Source organism: Chiloscyllium punctatum, chromosome 7 (assembly GCF_047496795.1).
Source record: "Chiloscyllium punctatum isolate Juve2018m chromosome 7, sChiPun1.3, whole genome shotgun sequence".
NCBI classification, from domain to species: domain Eukaryota; kingdom Metazoa; phylum Chordata; class Chondrichthyes; order Orectolobiformes; family Hemiscylliidae; genus Chiloscyllium; species Chiloscyllium punctatum.
Genome location: NC_092745.1, coordinates 57,505,757 through 57,527,326, shown reverse-complemented (window position 1 = coordinate 57,527,326; position 21,570 = coordinate 57,505,757). Strand labels below are relative to the sequence as shown.

At 40.3% G+C, this 21,570-nt stretch overlaps 1 protein-coding gene across 3 annotated transcripts in view; it reads left to right on the top strand.

Moving 5' to 3' along the window:
- The window catches only part of hmcn1 (hemicentin 1), a 597,300-nt gene that overhangs the window by 407,646 nt on the left and 168,084 nt on the right, over nucleotides 1-21,570 (top strand). For all 3 annotated transcript variants that reach the window (XM_072573640.1, XM_072573638.1, XM_072573641.1), the window contains 9 exons: nucleotides 5,816-5,929; nucleotides 6,061-6,206; nucleotides 7,303-7,453; nucleotides 8,891-9,097; nucleotides 11,006-11,119; nucleotides 11,776-11,963; nucleotides 12,712-12,808; nucleotides 13,007-13,168; nucleotides 21,114-21,227. In XM_072573640.1, the coding sequence (XP_072429741.1) occupies nucleotides 5,816-5,929; nucleotides 6,061-6,206; nucleotides 7,303-7,453; nucleotides 8,891-9,097; nucleotides 11,006-11,119; nucleotides 11,776-11,963; nucleotides 12,712-12,808; nucleotides 13,007-13,168; nucleotides 21,114-21,227 (1,293 nt within the window). The remainder of the gene's footprint in view (nucleotides 1-5,815; nucleotides 5,930-6,060; nucleotides 6,207-7,302; nucleotides 7,454-8,890; nucleotides 9,098-11,005; nucleotides 11,120-11,775; nucleotides 11,964-12,711; nucleotides 12,809-13,006; nucleotides 13,169-21,113; nucleotides 21,228-21,570) is intronic.

The following is a 21,570-nucleotide window of genomic DNA, read 5'->3' as shown; positions in this document are numbered from 1 at the left end:
CCAAAACTAGAGGGCATAGGTTTAGGGTGAGAGGGGAAAGATATAAAAGAGACCTAAGGGACAATTTTTTCACACATAGGGTGGTACGTGTATGGAATGAGCTGCCAGAGGAAGTGGTGGAGGCTGGTACAATTGCAACATTTAAGAGGCATTTGAATGGGTATATGAATAGGAAGAGTTTGGAGGATATGGGCCGGGTGCTGGCAGGTGGGACTAGATTGGGTTGGGATATCTGGTCGGCATGAACAGGTTGGACTGAAGGGTCTGTTTCCATGCTGTACATTGACTGTATGACTAATTGTAATGATTATGTTGAGAGGCAGGGTTGGAAAGGGTGTGTAAGTAAGGAACTGAGCCAAGGAGAAGCCATGGAGCAGCAGTCTTTTGGACTCCCTGGAGCTTTGGGCACAGACCTTGTATCAAGAGGGAGAGGTAAGCACTGGGGAAACTGAGCTCAGCAATAACGTCTTTTCACAATGGTGACCAGAGGTATCGATAAACTGCGGGAAAGCAGGGCTCGATGATGATTTAGTTTTTTGCTGACAAGTGCAAGAAGATGAAGGAGGAAATATGGAATATGTCCAGTTCATGCCACACAAAATACGTCCATCCAAAGTTAGTGATGCTCTTGTGCAGATCAATTAAAGATGTCATAAGCAATAGAATCATCATCAAAGACGTAATGTCAATTCCCTTGGAGATATCAAAGAAAGGTTGAAGTTTGGATACAGATATGCTGATGTCAATGCAATCCGGAGAATGTTTACATGGAAAGAATGACTTTTCTCGCAGAATTTCTCCATGCTTACATTTTCCTCAAATGAAAAGAAGTTGAAAGCAAGGATATTTCAGCTCTTTTTAGGAAATTGCCAGGATGTTGGAAACCAGTATGGCTGACCACTCTACATTACAACCCCAGGAAGCTGAAGCAAAGTACCGTCAGCCACAGCTATTCATTGACCAACTATTTCAAGGGTCTACCTCTGGAGTAGCCTCTTTGTTTACATAACCAACGTAATAAAATTCTGAAAGCCAGTTGTTGGTCAATCCTATTTCTGTTTTTTTTTCTGCAGTCCCCTCTGTCTATAGTCTAGTACCTTTTGTACTTCACTGTATTCATCAGCTTCCCAAGGTAGTGATGAGCAGTACTGTTAAGATAGAGAGGTTCGGTAACAGGGTTGGTCAACACGTAGCAGAGGCCACAAGTTGAAGGGTCAGCAACAACAGGATTGATTAGGGAGAATGGAGCCCAATCCAAAATGGCCCTGAGTTGGTCATGCAGCCATATAAAAGGCCATCACTAAACAAGTTTTGAAAAGAAACTTGGAATGCTAAATGAGAATACTATCCCCATTAACTGACAGGCTTGAAAGTAAAACAACATTAATCAGGCATTACTATTCTGTTGTCTGGCAAAAAATCCATCTTTCTCCACTCTTCCTATATCTAATTGGTGCAGCAATGTTATCAGTAGGCCCCATGATCAAAAATAAACAACGAAATTGCTTCTTGGAAGAATCTGACAAAACCGTTTAAATAGGCTCAACTGCCATTATCGTAATCAGTTAAATTTAAAAGCAAATGTAAATTTTTCCAGCACATTTTGCAATAAAGAGCTGAAGTATGAGACTTCTGTCACTGTACCTGAGTTAATATCATCAGAAACTGCCAACGCATTCAGAATAGAATTATATATGGAACACCAATCCAGTCATGAAGTTTTAACATCTCCATTTATACTTACGCATTCATTCCTCTGATTGTGTGGGTATTAATCTAGATTTATAGACAGTAGTGTGGTGATAGGTATTTTTGACAGAACAACAGCATAGTGCTCCAGAACGTCCAATTGGAGTAGTGACAAACATTCAGCTATTTTCACTCTTAAGCTTTGGAGCCAGAGAAAATCCCAATGTACACCCATTAAAACTTCCAGGAAGCAAAGGTCCAAAGTCTAGTCCCCTTCATTGATACCTCTAACAATATAATTCTTTTTATTTAATTGACTCTGCCATGGAGACTTGAGATAATTGCACTCACTTTGTCTGAATGTCCCCAGACCTTTTAGTAGGTGAAGGACTTGGACTTGAACTAACTTACAGCAAATGTTGTCATAAGATCTTTTTCATATAAATACAGCATGTGTTTAAAGGTAAGTTTCTGGACAATACCTACTTCACTGCCACACCCATTTTGCATTCCAAAGTTTATTGCCCTAGGTTACACTGAGAGTTTTATTTGCTAATTCAATTCTGTTATTATGTTTCATATCAGTATGGAAAACATTCAGTTTAACATTAAAAGTAGGGTTTAATAAATTATGCGGATGTCAAGATGAAGTACACAATTTTAGTATTTCATCTTTTGAAATGGGTAGATTTTTGAGTTCCAAATTTATTCATTTAGAATATTCTTTAGGACTAACATTGAATCTGCTTTTTGGATCTTTGTGAAAATTAATATTTTGTGAAAATTAATTTGTTGTGATAGAGTGTTGATGCTATGAAATATTTATGATCAATTGTCAAAGGACTTCAAGATATGTGATTGATAATGGAATAGTCTATTCATTTCATTGATTAAACTTATTATTCATTTTAAATTCATTCCAAAGCTTAGCACATGTCAGAGATCTTTCCAGTTAAAACAGAAAATGTATTTTCCATATTATATCACAATTAAACAGTTCTTTGTGGTTTTTATTTTGTTGTTTAATATGGCCCCTGCTAACCTGCCAAGCATGTTAACAAGCATCAGTTGTAAAAGAGGTATAACAATAAGTGGGCACTGTATGAGGGCAGGGATCATGAATTGGGGAAGACTTTGAAGATTAAGATGAGGAATGACCTTGGATCTTTCATCTGGCATCATAGGCGGCCTCTTATTAAGCTGGACAAATTGCAGCTTCCGCAGGGGATGGGAGGTTTGGATTTCCCGGACTTTAAGAAATATGAATTGAGTTCCTTACTATCCTGTGTGGCTTATTGGCCTGCCAGGACCGCAGTCAATTTGGTTGGACATCAAGGCCTCCTAGGCAAGATGCCCCCTCATCAATTTGTTGTTTATGGACAAGATGAGGACTGTTATGGACAATTGCAGAAACCTGATTGTCCTTAACACGGTTAAAGCATGGAGAATGAAGTGGCAAGGTGAGGGCAACTTACACAAAACCTCCCCTTTCACTCCCATAGTGGGAATGTTAGGATTCTGGCCAGGGTTGATGGACTCTAGTTTTAAGCTCTGGGAGTCTAGAGGAGTCTCCTGTTGGGAGATTTATTTGACGGGGAGGTCATGATGTCTTTCGAGCAGCTGAGTCAGAAATATATGTAGGAGGGATCTCTTTTGTTACTTTCAGGTTAGGGATTTTATACAGAAAAAGACTACATTGACGGTTGGTCCCTATAAGTCAGATATGGAGAGGAGAGTGCTCCGGTCTATGGGCGCTCTCTCGGTCAGCACTCTCTATCACTTGTTAGGGAGTAATGTTTCGAAGGACATTGAATGGCTATGCGGAATCTGGACTCAGGAATTGGGGGTGAAAATCTCGTCAGAAGTGTGGGAGGATATTTGGGAGAACACAGGGAAGATTTTGATTTGTAACAGGACACAGGCTATGCAACTAAAGGCACTTCACAGAGCTCATTTGGCAGTGGAGAGGCTTGCAAAATTTAAGACATGAATGTCCCCAATGTGCCCCAAATGTAAAATAGATGTTGGCACTCTTACTTATTGTGGTCATGCCACAAGCTTCTTAGGTAATGGGGTACCATAGTGAGTGTTTTGGGAGGGGTCTTGGGAACTGAGGTTAAGTTGGATACGGTGTCCCTCGTCTTGAGTTTGCCAAATCTCCTGTCTTTGAACGTGCTTGGAAAGAAACTGTTTAATATTCTTTCATTCTGTGCGAGGAAGAATAGTCTGATGAGCTGGGTGTCGGAGAATCCCCTGGGACTTTCGGGCTGGCGTAGATTAGTTTTGGAGCACATCCCCCGGGCTTCCTTATGAGTATGGTGCACCAGTAAACCGAACTGTTTTATAGAACATGGCAGCCCTTTCTGAATTATATAGATGCAGACTTGTCGAATATGTTGGTCAGGGTCTTTGTGTAGTCATGAAGGCTATGTCTGGCGGTCCAGGGACACCTGCGGGGAAGAATCCTGAACAAGTAGGAGATTGCTTATTAATGCTCCCGGTGGTGGGGAGCTTTGGTGGGATTGCACTGAGTGCAGTAACTTAACTGAATATAACTTAATTTACCTTGGTTTAACTTGGTTTAATTTAATTTTTTTTTTCTTAATTATTTACTGAATTGTAGTTTTTGTAGGTTTTTTTCTCTCTCTCCTCAGTGGTTTATGGAGAAGAGTAGTAGTTTGTTTTCTGTTATTGTCATTATATTGTAAGGTTGTTATACCATTTTGTAGTGATTTTGTAATTGTATAAAAAGTTTTAAATCTTTTTTCTCAATTAAAATATTTACAAAAAAGATGAGGAATGATAGACATTGGATCAAAGCACTCACTACGCACCTTTTCTCTTGATGTTTTTTGAACTGGACTGATACTGGAACTGACAGGAACAGTTAGGAAAGAAATCCCACACCGGACTTGGACATAAGCTAAGTCAAACATTGTGGTGAATTAAATACTCACTTATAAAATCTGTTACAAAAGTTCTGATCTAAATCAGAATTGTAGATACTAAGAAGTCTGGCATAGGCAAAGCTTGTGTGCCATTGTTCTTGGAAGATGATGGAATATTAACAAACTACCAGGATTTCCCTTTTATCACCTTGAGTGTTGGGACAGGTGTCTTTAAAATGTGAGACACTTGCCCACTCCCACCAGTAAGAGATTCTACATCATATGACAAACAGGCACTTCCAGCCAACAATTTTTGGAGTGATATCCCAGTCTATCTGAGAGCTGACTGTTCTGAAACCAGCAGCCACTGCAAGGAGCATTGCTGCTTTGGAGGCCCAGGCTGCTGGCTACACAGCAGAACAGAAACCAGGAGCAGTGGGAAGGGAATTAAATTTTAGAGGGAGGATCATGGAACTGTTGGCACAAGGAGAAAGAATGCAGCAAAGTCAGAGGTAAAGGACAGAGGATGGCAATCAGCGTCCACCTTCCTCTCATTCCAAGTCCCTGATCACCCAAATTTACCTCACCACTATCACCACAGCACACAGACTATCACATTGTAGTAGTCAGAGAGGCCTCCTGTTAGGGACAAAGTTAATCGAGCCAGTGACAAGCAGAGGCTTTTTATTAATGAAAGATCTGGAAGGTTGACCGTGGGCTTTGCCAACCAGAAATAATTTCTGAAGTGGCAGGAAGAGAAAAGTATCTCCCTATTGCTAACTTTGCTGATTATCTGCCTTTCATATCACCTTTCCTGCCATTTCCTAAGAGGGTAAAATCCTAATCTCTGTGTGTTATCAAATCTAAGATGTTGAGGTAGTGTCTAGGAAGCATAAAATGAAAAAGTTGCAAATGGTATACAGTTGGGAGAGTTGACAAAAGGAAGAGAAGCATCATATGTTTCGTGGCACAAGTAACATCCTTAACTATACTCAGTTGGTTGGAGAGAGCTACCAACCAATTAATATTATTATCATTTTAAACCACACTTATTTCACCTGCTTATGTTTGCATTATATTGCATCAGTGTTATTAACTTGCAGGATTTAAAATTAATTTACACTTCAAATATAGAAGATGAGGGTTCAGACCCACTTTGACTCATGTTAAGATTTTTCATATCTCAGTTCAAAGGTTTCAATAATGGTACTGTCTCTACGTTTCATTTTCATCTTCAGGAGGCCGAACACTTCAAATTCTGAATGCCAAAGAGAAGGATGCAGGAAGATATACCTGTATAGCTACTAATGAAGCTGGAGAAACACTTAAGCATTATGAAGTAAAAGTATACAGTAAGTGCTTTCAGTTTACTTTAGTTATTCTGAGATTCTGTGAAATAGTCTCTTTTAGTAAATCTGGTAATGGAGAATATTGCTGTGATTTTGTCTGGAAGCTTGGAATGTAATTTTATTTTATTTCCCAGTCCCGCCTACCATCAATAAAGATGATGTACCAGGTTTTGGTTTGTCACCTAAAGAAATTAAGATCAAAGTAAACAGCAGCCTGACTCTACAATGTGAATCTCATGCAATTCCAGCAGCTACCCTTCATTGGTACAAAGACGGACAGGTCTGTTGATTCCTTCATGTACGTTATCGAACGGACATTTGAAGTTGCACTGTTGTGTTGTGTGAAATGATGATTCTGATTTACTGTTAAAGTTTTAGTGTTCATATGTCACAATGAAAACTAACAGATAATGAAAACTATACGAATTTAACAAATTCCAGCAGAAGATAAACAGATTTGCTGTTATCAACTAACGTCAAATTAAAAAAGAATCCTTATGATTGCATCTAATGTCCAAATAAATGTATTGCTGTCACTTTCTGAATAATTTCACAAAGCTCTGGTTCGGAACTGTTCTATGACTTTTGAGACATTATGGGATAGCTCTCTAAATAGCAACTTAAAAGAGATACAGAGCCAATGAATACTAATAATTCTCTGATAATATCAAATTGGGCTTCTGGCTATTTTTACAACACTGTTGTTTAGCCATGGGTCATCACTGCATGGTGAGTTCCAAGCAGAAATCCAACTGTCAAGATTCCCGATATCCTTTCCCAGATATTAAATTGTAGAAGTATTGCAGAACAGGTGTCCAAGCAATTAAAAGAGCTTACTGTCACCTTCCTCATAATGCTTTAGGAGGATAATTAGGGAAACAGAATGTAAATTCACTGGAAATCTGGTCTTGGATTGCTGTTCTAGAAGATCATGAGGTAGAGTCGGCTGTAATCCCAGTGAAATCATGGTTGACAATTGACCAGTTGTCCAGGTTGTTCGTCATTAACCACCACAATCTCAACAGATTTTGGGTAGGATTACAAAGGGAAATCCAAGTCAGGAAGTTACAAAATATGTAGATGAGTGCATGGGAAATCCGATAAATATTAAAAGCAGGTAAAGATATAATGCTATATCTGGGTTGAAAACAAATCAATGGTATAAGTTTTAGATTCAACTGACAGACTCCATGAAATGAGTTTAGCCACCTGTGTTGTAAATATCCATAATCATCGACAGGTAATAATGTTGATTACGTTATGTTATTGCCAGGGATCTATTGTTCTTTAAACTTAAACTACAATTTCTTACGATGAAAATGAAGATTGAAATTGTTGTATTTTCATGAGAAGAAAATAATTCTTTATATTTCTAGCCTCTCAAAAAAGATGATCATATTACTATCACAGCAAATGGACATATCATTCAGATCAAGAATGCTCAGCTTTCAGATACAGGACGATATACCTGTGTTGCCACCAATGTCGCTGGAGAGGATGAAAAAGACTATGATGTGAATGTTCAAGGTTGGATTGCATTATCTTTTTTCTGTAATTTTTTTAACAATACAATTTAGGATAATCAAGTTATACCAATTGGCCCTCTCAAATCTCCACCAATATGAGTCATATCTGTAAACAGTAGGTAAGAAGTTAATGTTCAATTAACAAAATAGTGCTGTAGTTTAGCCTGGCTATAGACAGGTGAAAGGACTGGCTGTCTTACAGGATGTGGACTTTACTGGTTTGACTAGACTTTATAGCATACCCCTAATTCCCCTTGAAAAGTTGGTGGTGAGCTACCTCCTTGAACCACTGGAGTCAATGTCATTAAGGTACATCCACATTGATGTTAGAAAGGGAATTTTAGATTATGATGAAGCCGACTATGAAGCAGAAATTATACAGAATACAAATCAGTATTATGTCTATTTTGGAGGGGAATTTGCAATGTTTGTATTCCCATGTATCTATTGTGTTTGTCCTTCGAAGTAATAAAGGTCACACTTCTAGAAAGTGTTTTTGAAAAAGACTGAAGAGTTTCTGCAGTATATCCTGTCAATAGTACACACTATGTATGAGTGATTGAGGGGGTGAACATTGTGGGTAGTTGATGGGGTTTTATCTGAATAGTGTCCACCTCCTTGAGCATTTCCGAATTTCACTCATCCTGGCAAATGTAGTGTATTCCTTTACATTTCTGCCTTGTAGATGATGGATAGATTTTTGGGGAGAAAAGAGGTAAGTTATTCACTACAGAATTCCTCGCAAATAGCCTGCTGTTGTATTTCTACAGCTGCTTCAATTCAGTTTTTGGTAATGGTAACCCCAGGATGCTGATGGTGGGGTATTCAGCAATGCTAATACCATTCAATGCCAAGGGGAGGTAGTTGACTTCTCGCCTGATGGAGATGGTCAATTTCTGGAGCTGGTGTGATGTGATGTGGAAGTTATTCACCACAAATTTGTGTAGGCCTGGATACCATTCAGGTCTTGCTGTGTGTGGACTTGATCTGCTTCAGTACCTGATCTGTCGCAAATAGTGCAGGGCATCATGCAATGATCAGCACATATCCCCACTTCTGATGATATGATGGAGGAAAGGTCATTAATGAAGTTGTTGAAGCTGTATGAGACAAGGACATTACTCTCAGGAACTTCTGCAGGTATCTAGTTTTCTCTGACGTCATTTGCTTTTACAATTGCACAAAACATAAAAAGACGAATTTGATTTACTGTATTGTGTTTCCTATAGATTAAAATTGTTTTATGTCTATCTAATTATTTTCTGCATATTTTCAGACAGCAGATACTAGCATTACTTTGCATCTATTAGATGCTGGATTTATCTTATATTTATTCTTATGGTATACATTTTATCATACAATAATTGCATTCTTGTAATGTGAAAGATCTAAAAAAACTGTTTGCATCCCCTGACTATCTTTTTAATCCTTCATTTAGTTCCACCAAGCTTTGTGAAGCCAATACATGTTCGTGATACAAAGGGCAGTGCACTGGAAGGGAGCAGAAGTGTTGACTTTAAGGATGTAGTCATGAATAACCCAATCTCCCTGTACTGTGAAACCAATGCTGTTCCACCTCCATCTCTCACTTGGTATAAAGATGGAAAATTGTTGACATCCAATGACAAAGTGTTGATTCTGCCAGGTATGAGCAAGTTTTGCTATCACATATGAAAGATAATTGTTTGTCGTGTGAAGTGACTAATAGCTACAGTAATTTCAACTCTGCAGGGCTACCTCTTGTAAAATAGATTATTGGATTACATTTTATATCCTGTGATATAAAATTGTGTTACTGCATAGTTTAATGGGTAGACTGTACAGCTTTCCATCTGTACAGAAACGTTAGCATTGATTTTTGCGCTCAAATCCTGGAGTAGGTCTTGATCGCAAGTCTTTCGGTTCAGAGGGCAAATGCTACCAATAGAGCCATGGCTGATGTAAAAAGAAGCTAATGAAAGAATTTGCCTTTACATTAGCTCTTTTTATGACCTCCAGTGTTCATTGAAGTACTTTTGGAATGTAAGTTACTGCTGTAACGAAATAGCACAGTGGCATGGTGGCTCAGTGGTTAGCACTGCTTCCTCACAGCACCAGGAACCTGGGTTTGATTCTAACCTTGGTGACTGCCTGGGTGGAGTTTGTGCATTCTGCCCATGTCTGTGTGACTTTCTCCTGGTGCCTCAATATTTAAATATCTGAAATAATAAAAAAAGTGAGACACCTACAAAAGAAAAGTATTTTTTTTAAATGGGAAAGAAAAGAAGTTGCAGCTGAGGACACCCTGAAATGAAGAGAGACAAATGCTGAAATGAGAGGTAAGTTTGTTGATTGGAGAGAGAATACGCAAGCAAACCCACTGGAAGGGCCTATTCACAAGTGCTCAAAGCAGAGTTCTACCAAGCACATTTTCCTTCTCTGTTTTCTCTGTGCATTGCTCCTTATTTGTTCTGCACTGCTATCTCTAACTTTGCTGCATCAATCCAAGCCATCATTTCAGTTAGGAAATTCATGGGTCTGCTCCTCTGTCAATTTGGAGTTCATCCAGTGACGGTCCAATACTTTCCCCCATTACTTCAACTGGTTATATTGTGATAATTTACGTACTTTATGCCATAAACAGACTGGACACAAAAGTTACAATAACGTCACTGGTCCCCACATTAATAAAGTAGTGAGTGGTTCCTGAAGAAAGCAGCCTATGAATCACTGCTGATTCCACCTACCTTGCGCCATGAATTCTGTTTTGTTTCAGAAACTATTTAGACTAATTTGGGCAGCTCAGTGGTTAGCACTGCTGTCTTACAGCACCAAGGTCTCAGGTTCGATTCCAACCTCAGGTGACGGTCTGTGTGGAGTTTGCACATTCTCCCCGTGTCTGCGTAGGTTTCCTCCTGGTGCTCTGGTTTCCTCCTACAATCCAAAGATGTGCGGGTCAGGTGAATTGACTGTGCTAAATTGCCCATAGTATTAGGTGCATTAGTCGGAGGGAAATGGGTCTGGGTGGGTTACTGTTCGGAGGGTCGCTGTGTACTGGTTGGGCTGAAGGGCCTGTTTCCACACTGTAGGCAATCTAATCTAATCTAATTGCCCAAATACAGTACCCAAACAGTGACCTTAAACGAATCAACGGCCAGTCTGTTTATGGCATAAAGTATGTAAATTATCACAATATAACCAGTTGAAGTGATGGGGGAAAGTATTGGACCGTCACTGGTTGAACTCCAAATTGACAGAGGAGCATCCCATGAATTTCCTAACTGAAATGATGGCTTGGATTGATGCAGCAAAGTTAGAGATAGCAGTGCAGAACAAATAAGGAGCAATGCACAGAGAAAACAGAAGGAAAATGTGCTTAGTAGAACTCTGCTTTGAGCACTTGTGAATGGGTAGGACATTAATGAAAGGTACTCCTGAACCAGAAAACATGAGCAGGAGATCCACTAGTAGTTATACAACATGCCCCAGTTATAACATACAAATTCCTTTCAGTGTTCATGTATTAGATTGCAAACATGATGTACTTAAAGCCTAAGCATCAATTATCTATTAGGAGGACGTGTGTTACAAATACCCAGAGCACAAATAGAGGATGCTGGGAGGTATACTTGTGTGGCTACGAATGAAGCAGGCGAGGATTCCATTCAGTATGAATTGAGAGTTATGAGTGAGTATCAAAGGCTCAACCAGGTAATGGATTTTGTGGCACAAAAATGTAGAGGTATATGAATTACAGATCTTAAGAATTGTTGAATCTTTGCTTTTTGATAACTCCCCACCCCAAAACCATAATTTAAAAATCAGTCCCCAGTTCTGTAGCTGAATAAATTATACTGTCGGTTCTGATATAACGCGATGGTTCTGTTATAGTCTCACATTAGAAGGAAATTGCAAACTGGCCGTACCTATTCAACTAATGTGGCTGGAATCACATTATAGCCAATATAGGCAAGGAAAGTTTGCGTTCTGCAAATAACGGTCTAAATTCTTCAATGGTGTTAAAGCTAATTCGTGTTGAAGAAACAAGCGTTATGGCCGAACATACTGTACTTTACAACATGTTAAATAATTACCAACTAAAATGCTACTCTTCTACTTATTATTTAAACTTCAAACTGAATACCGAGAATTTGGTCAACCCTGCTCTTCTCCCATTATTATGTCAACTGAACTGCTGCCTTAGGAACTGACAGCAACTTATTTGTTTTGCAAAGCATGACAAAGTGGTGATTTTTCATTGCTGTAGCGTAATATTACTGACAAAAAAATGTTCAAAAAGATATTGTTAAGAAATTCCTCACATTATTGTACTTTTCCACCTAGCTCCTCCTACCATTAAAGGAGCTGATAGTGATTTACCAGAAGAAGTTATTGTGCTGATAAACAAGACTACCATGTTGGAGTGCATGGTTAGTGGAACTCCCAATCCCAAAATCTCCTGGCTAAAGGATGGTCAGCCATTGAAAGCAGACAACACACACAAAATCCTGTCCAATGGACGAACTCTGCAGGTGTGGACCCCAAGATTATCAATGCTTATATTTATAGAGAGTCTTTGTTAATGCTTTTGTTTATAGGGGCTGCATTATCAAGAGTTCATCTAACATTTCTCCTATCAAAATATTTCACTTTTTTAAATACTTTGGAAAAACAGTTTATTAAAGAGATTATATTGGCACATGGAGTATTTTCAACATGTTCAGTTACTTGGTCTGATGATCAGGCAATAAAATGGATTGCAATATTTGTTTGTAAAGCAGTACAACAGTAGTCTGAATTATTTATACTCCCTTGGGAGGAACTGAGTCTTACAGGTCAGCATAGACTAATTTGGCTGGCTTGACCTTTTTTAAACCTAGAGCAATAGTAGAGTTTCATATTTGGACTGCATGTCCCTGGCTTGGAACAAATAAGCCAAGTTTATGGAAAGGGAATGGATGCCAGGCCATAGAAAGAACAGACTTAGTATGTTCAAAGTGTGATCAATTTGTTCACTGTCCACAGTGCCTTGTAAAGTTACTTTAGTATGAGCCAACTGTTTCCCATCAGGAATGGGAAACATGAAGGAGAAAAATGTTAGAAAGTATTAAATGTCAAATTTTAACATCACATACAAATTGCTGAAATTTATTTTATATTGCAGGGAATAACATTAACTTGTGAAACAAAACAGTGTTAAAATTGCATGATGGGACATTCCTGAGTTATTGTTATTAAAGTATTAAAGTTATTAAGATTCAATTGTTAATCTCCCAACAGATCCTCAGCGCTCATGTTTCAGATACAGGCAGATATGTTTGTGTTGCAGAAAATGTAGCTGGAAACACAGAAAAATATTTCAACTTGAATGTCCATGGTGAGTGACAACAATTTTATGTAACAGATTGGGAAAACCAGAAACTCCAAACACCTTGAAAATACTCTATAGTACAAGTGTTCGATCACTAAGAAAATGCTAAATTTGCTCTGACTGTTATATTCTTCTGACGTGTATTATTTTTTGTTGTCATTGTGAAAAATACTTTTAAAGAAAGATAAACTTTGTGTTTTACAGTGCCTCCCATTATCATGGGCACCAGCCCAGAGAACATGACCGTTGTTATTAACAACTTCATATCTTTGATGTGTGAAGCCACAGCATTTCCACCACCCAGTCTTAGTTGGCTTAAGGATGGGAGACCTCTACAGTCCAATACCAACGTTATTATTTTGCCAGGTAAGAAATTGGTTTATTTTATATAATTTAATTAAAATCTTTGCTTGAGACGCGTGATTGATCCTGATAGGTGAGTATTAGAAAAATGCACTTACTGATGTTTTTTATTGTCTACTTCTCAAATCAATATATTACATGTTCATGAAAATTATGTTCAGTTGATCTTTAGGCTGGATTTTCTGTTGCTTCTTGAGTAAAAATGGACATGAGGAATTTAAGTGGCGTGTCTAGAACAGAGTGGGATTTTTGATCTATTTTCCAGAGAAGACCGAACTGTCTGGTGTATATTAATGCGTACACTTGTAAGGACTACCACAGAGAAAAAGGAGACTTGTTTCTACTTGTGTCTTTTTTTGTTAAGTTGAAGGAATCCATTTATAACTGCTGGGAACAGCTTACTTCAATTTGGCATTGGAGGTCACTTTGCATTGTTTTTATCTCTCTAGTCTTCTGTCTGTTCTCCACAGCAAAGCAGTGACAGTTCCCAGTCTGGCTGCTGCTTGCCTTTGCAGCTGGTGCCAAGCAGGTTTTTTTCTGCCCCCTGAAGGCACTTGATACTTCTAGTTGGGAACTGAGTTCACGTCCTGCAAACATGATGCAATTCAAGTGTGGAATCAGAACCTGGATTTCCTCTCAATGTCAGGTTCCTGACCCTGCTTCGAAAAACAGCCTTTAGACATTTCTATAAACTCAGCCCTACTTGAAAATGGTAAAATGCACACACTTATTCTTCAGGGTCAAGTCAGTATTGTCTGCATGACACTTGGGTGTTCACATATTTGGCAGGTTAGTAAGGCTAAAATGTAATCTATAAGGTACATCATTGCTGATATCTAATAGGTTTGATGGATGTTACAACACTTAGGATCATTTCCATTCTATTTTCTTTTCATTCCTGGCATGTGAATATCCCTGGCTGGGCCAGCTTTTAATATCAATCTTATATGCCCTTGATAGGATGATGGTGAGCTGTCTTTTTGATGTACTTAGTCTGTTTGGTGTTGGTAGAACCATGATGCCATCAGGGAGGAATTACCATGATTGTGATACACCAACAATGAAGGACCAGCGTTCTATTTCCAAGTCAATATGGTAAGGGGTTTAGAGAGGAACTTGTCCCCAAATGGTAGTGTTCCCATGTGTATGCTGCCCTTGCCTTCCAGATGGTAATGATTCTGGATTTGGAAGAAGTTACCTAAGGACCTTTGGTGAACTTCTGTAATGCCTCTTGTAGAAGCTACTGAGCAATGGCGCCAGTCAAGAGAGCTGCTTTGTCCTGAATTGTGTCAAGTTTCTTGAGGATTATAGAGCTGCACTTTGTCAGGCAAGTGGAAAGTCATCCAGCACATTCCTGTCTTGTACCTTGTAGATGGTGATGAGTTGATTGCAGTGTGCCTAACCTCTGGCACTTGTGGCCACAGTATTTATATGCTCAATCAGTTCAGTTTCTGGTCAATGGTAGCCCTCAGCTTATTGATAGTGGGTGTTTCAGTAATGGTGGAGAGAAGATCATTGATGAAGCAGCTGAAGATGATTGGGCCACAGACATTCCTGGAGCTGAGATGACAATTTCATCAACTACACAATCAGCTTACTTTTATAATGTTAAGAATCCAACCAGTGAACAGTTTTGTCCCCATGCCCATTGAATCTACCTTTGCTAGAGTTCCTTGAGGCCATATGGTCAAATACAGCCTTGCTGAGGAAACACAGTCACACTCACCCTATCTCTAGAATTCAGTTCCTTACAGACTTGGTTCAAATGTGGACTAATGAGGTCAAGATTTGAGTGGCTTGGGCAGAACCCAAACACGTGTCAGTGAGTAAGTTATTTGAAACAAAGTGCTATTTCATAATAATATTGATAATATCTTGTATCACTTTATTGATGATTGAGAGGAGACTGATGGGGTGGTAATTTCCCACATTGGATGTATTCTGCTTTTTGTGTACAGGAAAATTCCTGGGTAATTTTCTGCATTGTCAGATAAATGCTACTGTTGTAGCTCAACCAGAACTGCTTGGCTAGGTCTTGGCAAGTTCTGGAACAGAAGTCTTTCAGTACTATTGCCATAATGCTGTCAGGGCCATGGCCGAATTGTCCACCTTGAGGTGTTCTTAATATCTTGTGGACTGAATCAAATTGGCTGAAGACTGGCATCTATGATGCAGGGAACCTCTGAAGGAAGCTGAGATGAATCATCCACATGGTACTCCTGGCTGAAGATTATTTTGAATACTTCAGGCTTATCTTTTGCATAGGGCACTGGCCTTTCCTATCAATGAGGAAGGTGCCAGGATCCCCACTTACCTCAAGTTGGCATTCCCTACTCTCTTTCCCTTTATATTCCCAACCTTCGCTGGGAGTAATTCATTAACTCTGGTGATGGTCTAAGGTATTCTGTCCATACTTTGTATATGTTTAATTACAGTGGGAGGAGGACTCCTTTTCCATTTGTTGCCCATTTAATTAATTGCAAAAGCCATTATGAACAGATGTCCCAGTAAATATAGCAATTTATTGACACAGTGTAAACAGCCTGACTCATGCGAAGTTAAACTATGTTTTGCTCCTCTCTATTCAGAAGTAAAATCCAGACAAGTTATATTATGTTCCAACATGAAGAATGTACATTGATAAGAAGCTGGAGGGAGAAAGTGGAAAAGAAATAATAGCAGACAAAAGGGTGCAGAACAAAACGGCAAACAATATAGAAAGTTACTGGTGGAGTCTAATTATGTTGTTTCACAGAAACTATGAGCTGGATTTTATGGGGTGACAGTCAGGCTCCCCACACTTGCCCTGCTAAAATGTCAATGGAGTAACAGACAGACCTCACTTGAAAAGAATGACTGCCCACTGCCATGTTACACTAATTGGATGTTAATGCACTAGAAGCAGGATTCCCACTCCTTGGGGACAACTCCTACCTCAAAATGAACAGCAGCCAATCTGTAATCCCAGAAGCACCCTGCAGGAGAAGGGGTTAAGGCAGGGACTATGACAATCTCCATTTAAGGCAGACTGTCTAAAGTGCTGGAAAATGAGGTGAGCAGGGTGGTGGGATGGATCTCGTTGGGTTCACACTAGCAGGTCTCAGTAAAGAGGTCCGCATGGGTAGTAGTCAAAAGAAGAATGAGGTGGAGGTACTTCTGATAGGTACAAGGGAGCTATAAAGGAGGATTGTTTCTCACCCACTCCTCACCTCATCCTTCCATAATCCCCCTCCCCCCACCACCCCCCGGCTCTTCCAGGTTGAATTACTGCATTACCAGCTTGGTGTGCCCTTCCATACCCCAAACACTGTGAGTGAAGCATCATCAAAAGTGGTATGAAAACTGTAAGTCACTGTTAATTGATTACTTAAGAGAAGGCCAAAGAATGAATTGTTTGAATCATCACTTTCTTCAGTGAGGGGTCATAAAATCCAGCTTTAGTTAAGTTCGGTGAGGCTGTGGTATGGAGCAGATTACTGCTAAAAAAAAAATCAGACACACGATCATGTGTCACGTATCCTTGATCTTAAAATACCCTTGGTATTCTGGCAGTTAAATTATAGTGCTCCTGCCAGCTTTGTCTCATTCGTATAAATGTTCACAGCTGTATTTCTGTATTCAGTAGCAGAAGAGTAAACCAGCTGTAATCACAATACCGGACAACTAATGGCTGGACTGATAATAGCAAGTTTAGAATCAACACTATGGTTCAAAGCCAAATCACCTCTCTTCAATTGAAATTAATCATTTGCATGTTTTGCTCGCAAATGGGAATTTTCAATCGAACGCAGTTATGGTATTATTTGTCTCATGAGTTCATAGTTGAGTTTGTCCTTCTGGTAGCAGGAGTCTAGAGAAATAGGCAGAACTTTTACACTCCACTTTGGCCTAGTTTCCAGTACCCATGTATGGTAGATTCCCAATAGATTTGCAATCACCATTGCATTCCAGCTTGTGTTGGCAGCTGAAATTACACATATCTAGAATTGAGATTTCTTTCCTCTCGACATATTTCCATTTATGGTGTTTCATTAGACCCCTCACTAGGCATTGTTGGAGTGACAGTGATTAGTTGCAGACCATATTTCAGTGGAATGGGGAACAGAGGGGGAGTGGAGATGTAATGGACAACATATAATGTTTTCACCATCCACCCAGACCTCCCCCTCACTGAGAACGAACAATCAGTCCTCAGCAAAGGCCTTACCTTTATCCCCCTCCACCCACGCATCAATGAATTTAATACGCGCCGTGACATCAAACACTTCTTCCGCTGCCTCCAAGCTTAAATTTTCAATCAGGACTCCTGCCCACCTTCCGAGGACCCCTTCGCCTGCCTCCAACACACTCCATCCACCTGGACACCCCGTGCTGGCCTATTACCCGCCCCCAATCTCTTCATTTCCAACTGCCACCGAGACATTAACAGCCTCAACCTGTCTACCTCACTCCCCCACTCCAACCTCTCACCCTCACAACGTGCAGCCCTCCACTCCCTCTGCTCCAATCCCAACCTCACCATCAAGCCAGCGGATAAAGGGGGCACATTGGTAGTCTTGCGCACTGACCTCTACACTGCTCAAGCCAGATACCAACTTGAAGACACCTCCTCCTACCACCCCTTCGACTATGACCCCACCCCCAATCACCAAACCATCATCTCCCAGACCATACAGAACCTCATCATCTCAGGAGATCTCCCACCCACAGCTCCCAACCTCCGAATCGGGCAAAGCAGGGTTCCCGGACTATCTCCTTCCAAAGATCCACAAGCCTGAGCACCCCAGCAGAATCATTGTCTCAGCATGCTCCTGCCCCACCGACTCATCTCCACTGACCCTGATACTGTCCTATCCCACCTAGTCCAGGAACTCCCCATATACGTTCGAGACACCACCCACACCCTCCACCTAGAGTTATAGAGAGTCATAGAGATGTACAGATGGAAACAGACCCTTCGGTTCAACCCGTCCATGCCGACCATATATCCCAACCCAATCTATTCCCACCTGCCAGCATCCGGCCCATATCCCTCCAAACCTTTTCTATTCATATACCCATTCAAATGTCTCTTAAATGGTGCAATTGTACCAGCCTCCACCACATCCTCTGGCAGCTCACCTCCTTCAAAATTTCTGTTTCCCCAGCTCCCAATGTCTCATCTTCACCATGGACATCCAATCCCTTTACACCTTCATCCGCCATGACCAGGGCTTCCAAGCCCTCAGTTTCTTCCTTTCCCGACGTTCCCAACAGTACCCTTGTACTGTCACTCTCATTCGTTTGGCTGAACTGGTCCTCACCCTTAATTTCTCCTTCAAAACCTCCCACTTCCGCCAGACCAAAGAGGTAGCCATGGACACCCGCATGGGCCTCAGCTATGCTTGTTTCCTTGTCAGCTACGTAGAACAGTCCATCTTCCATAGTTACACCGGCACCACTCCCCACCTCTTCCTCCGTTGCATTGATGATTGCATTGGCACTGCCTCGTGCACCCACAAGGAGGTTGAGCAGTTCATCAACTTCACTAACACATTCCACCCCAACCTTAAATTCACCAGGATCATCTCTGTCACGCACCTCGCCTTCCTGGACCTCTCTATCTCTGTTAATGATGACCGACGTGACACTGACATTTTTTACAAATCCACTGACTTCCACAGCTACACCTCTTCCCACCCTACCTCCTGCAAAAATGCCATCCCATATTCCCAACTCCTCCGTCTTATCTGCTCTCAGGAGGACCAGTTCCACCACAGATGGTCTCCTTCTTAAGAGACTGCACTTTCCCTTCCCACATGGTTGAAGATGCTCTCCAACGCATCTCATCTACATCCTGCACCTCGGCCCCAAACCCCACCCCTCCAACCATAACAAGGACAGAACCCCCCGGTCCTCACCTTCCACCCTATCAACCTTCGCATAACCCGCATCATCCACCAAAATTTCCACCATCTCCAAATGCATCGCACCAGAGATATATTTCCCTCCCCACACCTCCATCCAAGGCCCCAAAGGAGCATTCTACATCCATCAAAGTTTCACCTGCACATCCACCAATGTAATTTATTATATCTATTGCTCCTGATGCAATCTCCTCTACATTGGGGAGACTGGACACCTCCTCGCAGAGCGCTTTAGGGAACATCTCCAGGGCATCCGCAACAATCAGCCCCACCGCCCCGTGGCCCAACATTTCATCTCCCCCTCCCACTCTGCCAAGGACATGCAGGAACTGGACCTCCTCCACTGCCGCTCCCTCACCAACTGACGCCTGGAGGAAGAACGCCTCATCTTCTGCCTCGGAACACTTCAACCTCATCAATGTGGACTTCGCCAGATTCCTCATTTCCCCTCCCCCCCCCCACCTTACCCCAGTTCCAACCTTCCAGCTCAGCACCGTTCCCATGACTTGTCCTACCTGCCAATCTCCCTTCCCACCTATCTGCTCCACCCTCCTCTCTGACCTATCACCTCCATCCCCACTCCCATTCACCTATTGTACTCTTTGCTACGTTCCCCCACCCTCCTCTCTGGCCTATCACCTCCATTCCTATCCCCATTCACCTATTGTACTCTATGCTACTTTCTCCCCACCCCACACCTCTCTCATTTATCTCTCCACTCTGCAGGCACCTTGCCTCTATTCCTGATGACGGGCTTTTACCCGAAACGTTGATTTTCCTGCTTCTCAGATGCTGCCTGACCTGCTGTGCTTTTCCAGCACCACTCTGGTTTCCAGCATCTGCAGTCCTCACTTTTGCCAACGTATAATGATGCTGACTGTGAAGATTTTTTTGTTTAAAAATAGTTTGACCTGCAGACTTTTCCATCCATCACTTCAGAGTAACACATGGAATTCATGCACATCTGAACATTTGTAAAGTAATGTCAGATTCTCAAAGACAGATCTATCGTAAGGTTTTCATTTGGATTCTACTTTTATATAAAAATAACTCTGATCTTAAATACTTTCATTAAAGTTGAGGTCAGATATAGGTAGGCACTTTCAAAAGTCTGAAAATAACAGATGCACAGTATAGCTTGGAAAGAGGGTACGTTTAAAGTACAAAATTTTTTTAAAAAACAGTACAACTTGCATATCCACTCATCTTTCAATCAAAATAAAATGTAAGATCAGCAGATGAGATGAAATTTATATCAGAGTACAGTCAGTTCTGCTATAACATGGGTTTCTTCAACATGAATTGGCTATAGTGTGATTGAAGAATTTAGACTATTATTTCCAGAAAGTGAACTTTCCTTCTCTGTATTGGCTATAACACGATTCTAGTCCCATTAGTTTAAATGATGCTGCGATTACGCAATTCTCGTATCCTGCAGGATCACAGGGGACTGGAACTGTCGCGTTACATCAGAACATACTGTATAGAAATAAAATAAGTGAGAAAAGACCATTCTGCTCATCCAGCCAATTTCTTTCACATACCTTATGCAATACATTCTATCTCCATTCATTCCATTGAATATCCAAGAAAAATTCTTCAAGTTTCTCACTTCTCAATATTAAATAAAACATTCTTAGGTAATTTTATACCTTAAGTTATACATCCTGGCCAGCTGGATATATTTGCTTGATCTTAAGAGCTCAAGAAACATGTATACGGTAAATCAAATTGACAATTTGCATAACTAATACTCAAAAAAGTAAAGAAATTGAATATAGCAACTAAACAAAGATGAAACAGATATAATATGATAGCAATAGATCTTGATGCAAAGGTACTGAGTAGAGGATAGTGTCAATGTCTAAACACATACTCTATTGAAGAATTAACAATATTCTGCACTTTGCTTCTATAAATTCTAAAAAGTTAAACTATTGAAAATGATTTTTGATGCAACTACAGATCTTATTCAGTGTTTTTCACTTGGATCAATATTGCAATATGTTTTTGATTCTGAAATCAAGCTTTCTTTCTCACAGGAGGTCGAACTGTCCAGTTGCCTCGGGCTAAGCAGTCAGATGGAGGAAAATATGCGTGCTTAGCCATGAATCAAGCAGGAGAAGCTGAAAAGCAGATTTACCTCACTGTTTATGGTTGGTATATATGATTTCAGATTTAAGTGTATTGGGACTGAGGAGATTAAAGTTAACACAGCAGTAATTTATTAAGTTTTCATTAGAAACATACGAAAACTATTTCTACTGCTTTTACTTCTACTTTGCACAAACTTCTATAGCTATATGAAGAGAAAAATTATTAGTGACAAATGTATGTCCCTTACAGTCAGAAACAGGGTATGTTATAATGGGAACAAATAGATAGCAGATCAATTAAATACATATTTCGATCTGCCTTCACAAAGGGCACAAATAATGTCGCAAATATTTTGGGGATTGCAGAGTCTAGAGAGAGCAATAAATTAAGAAAAATCAGTCT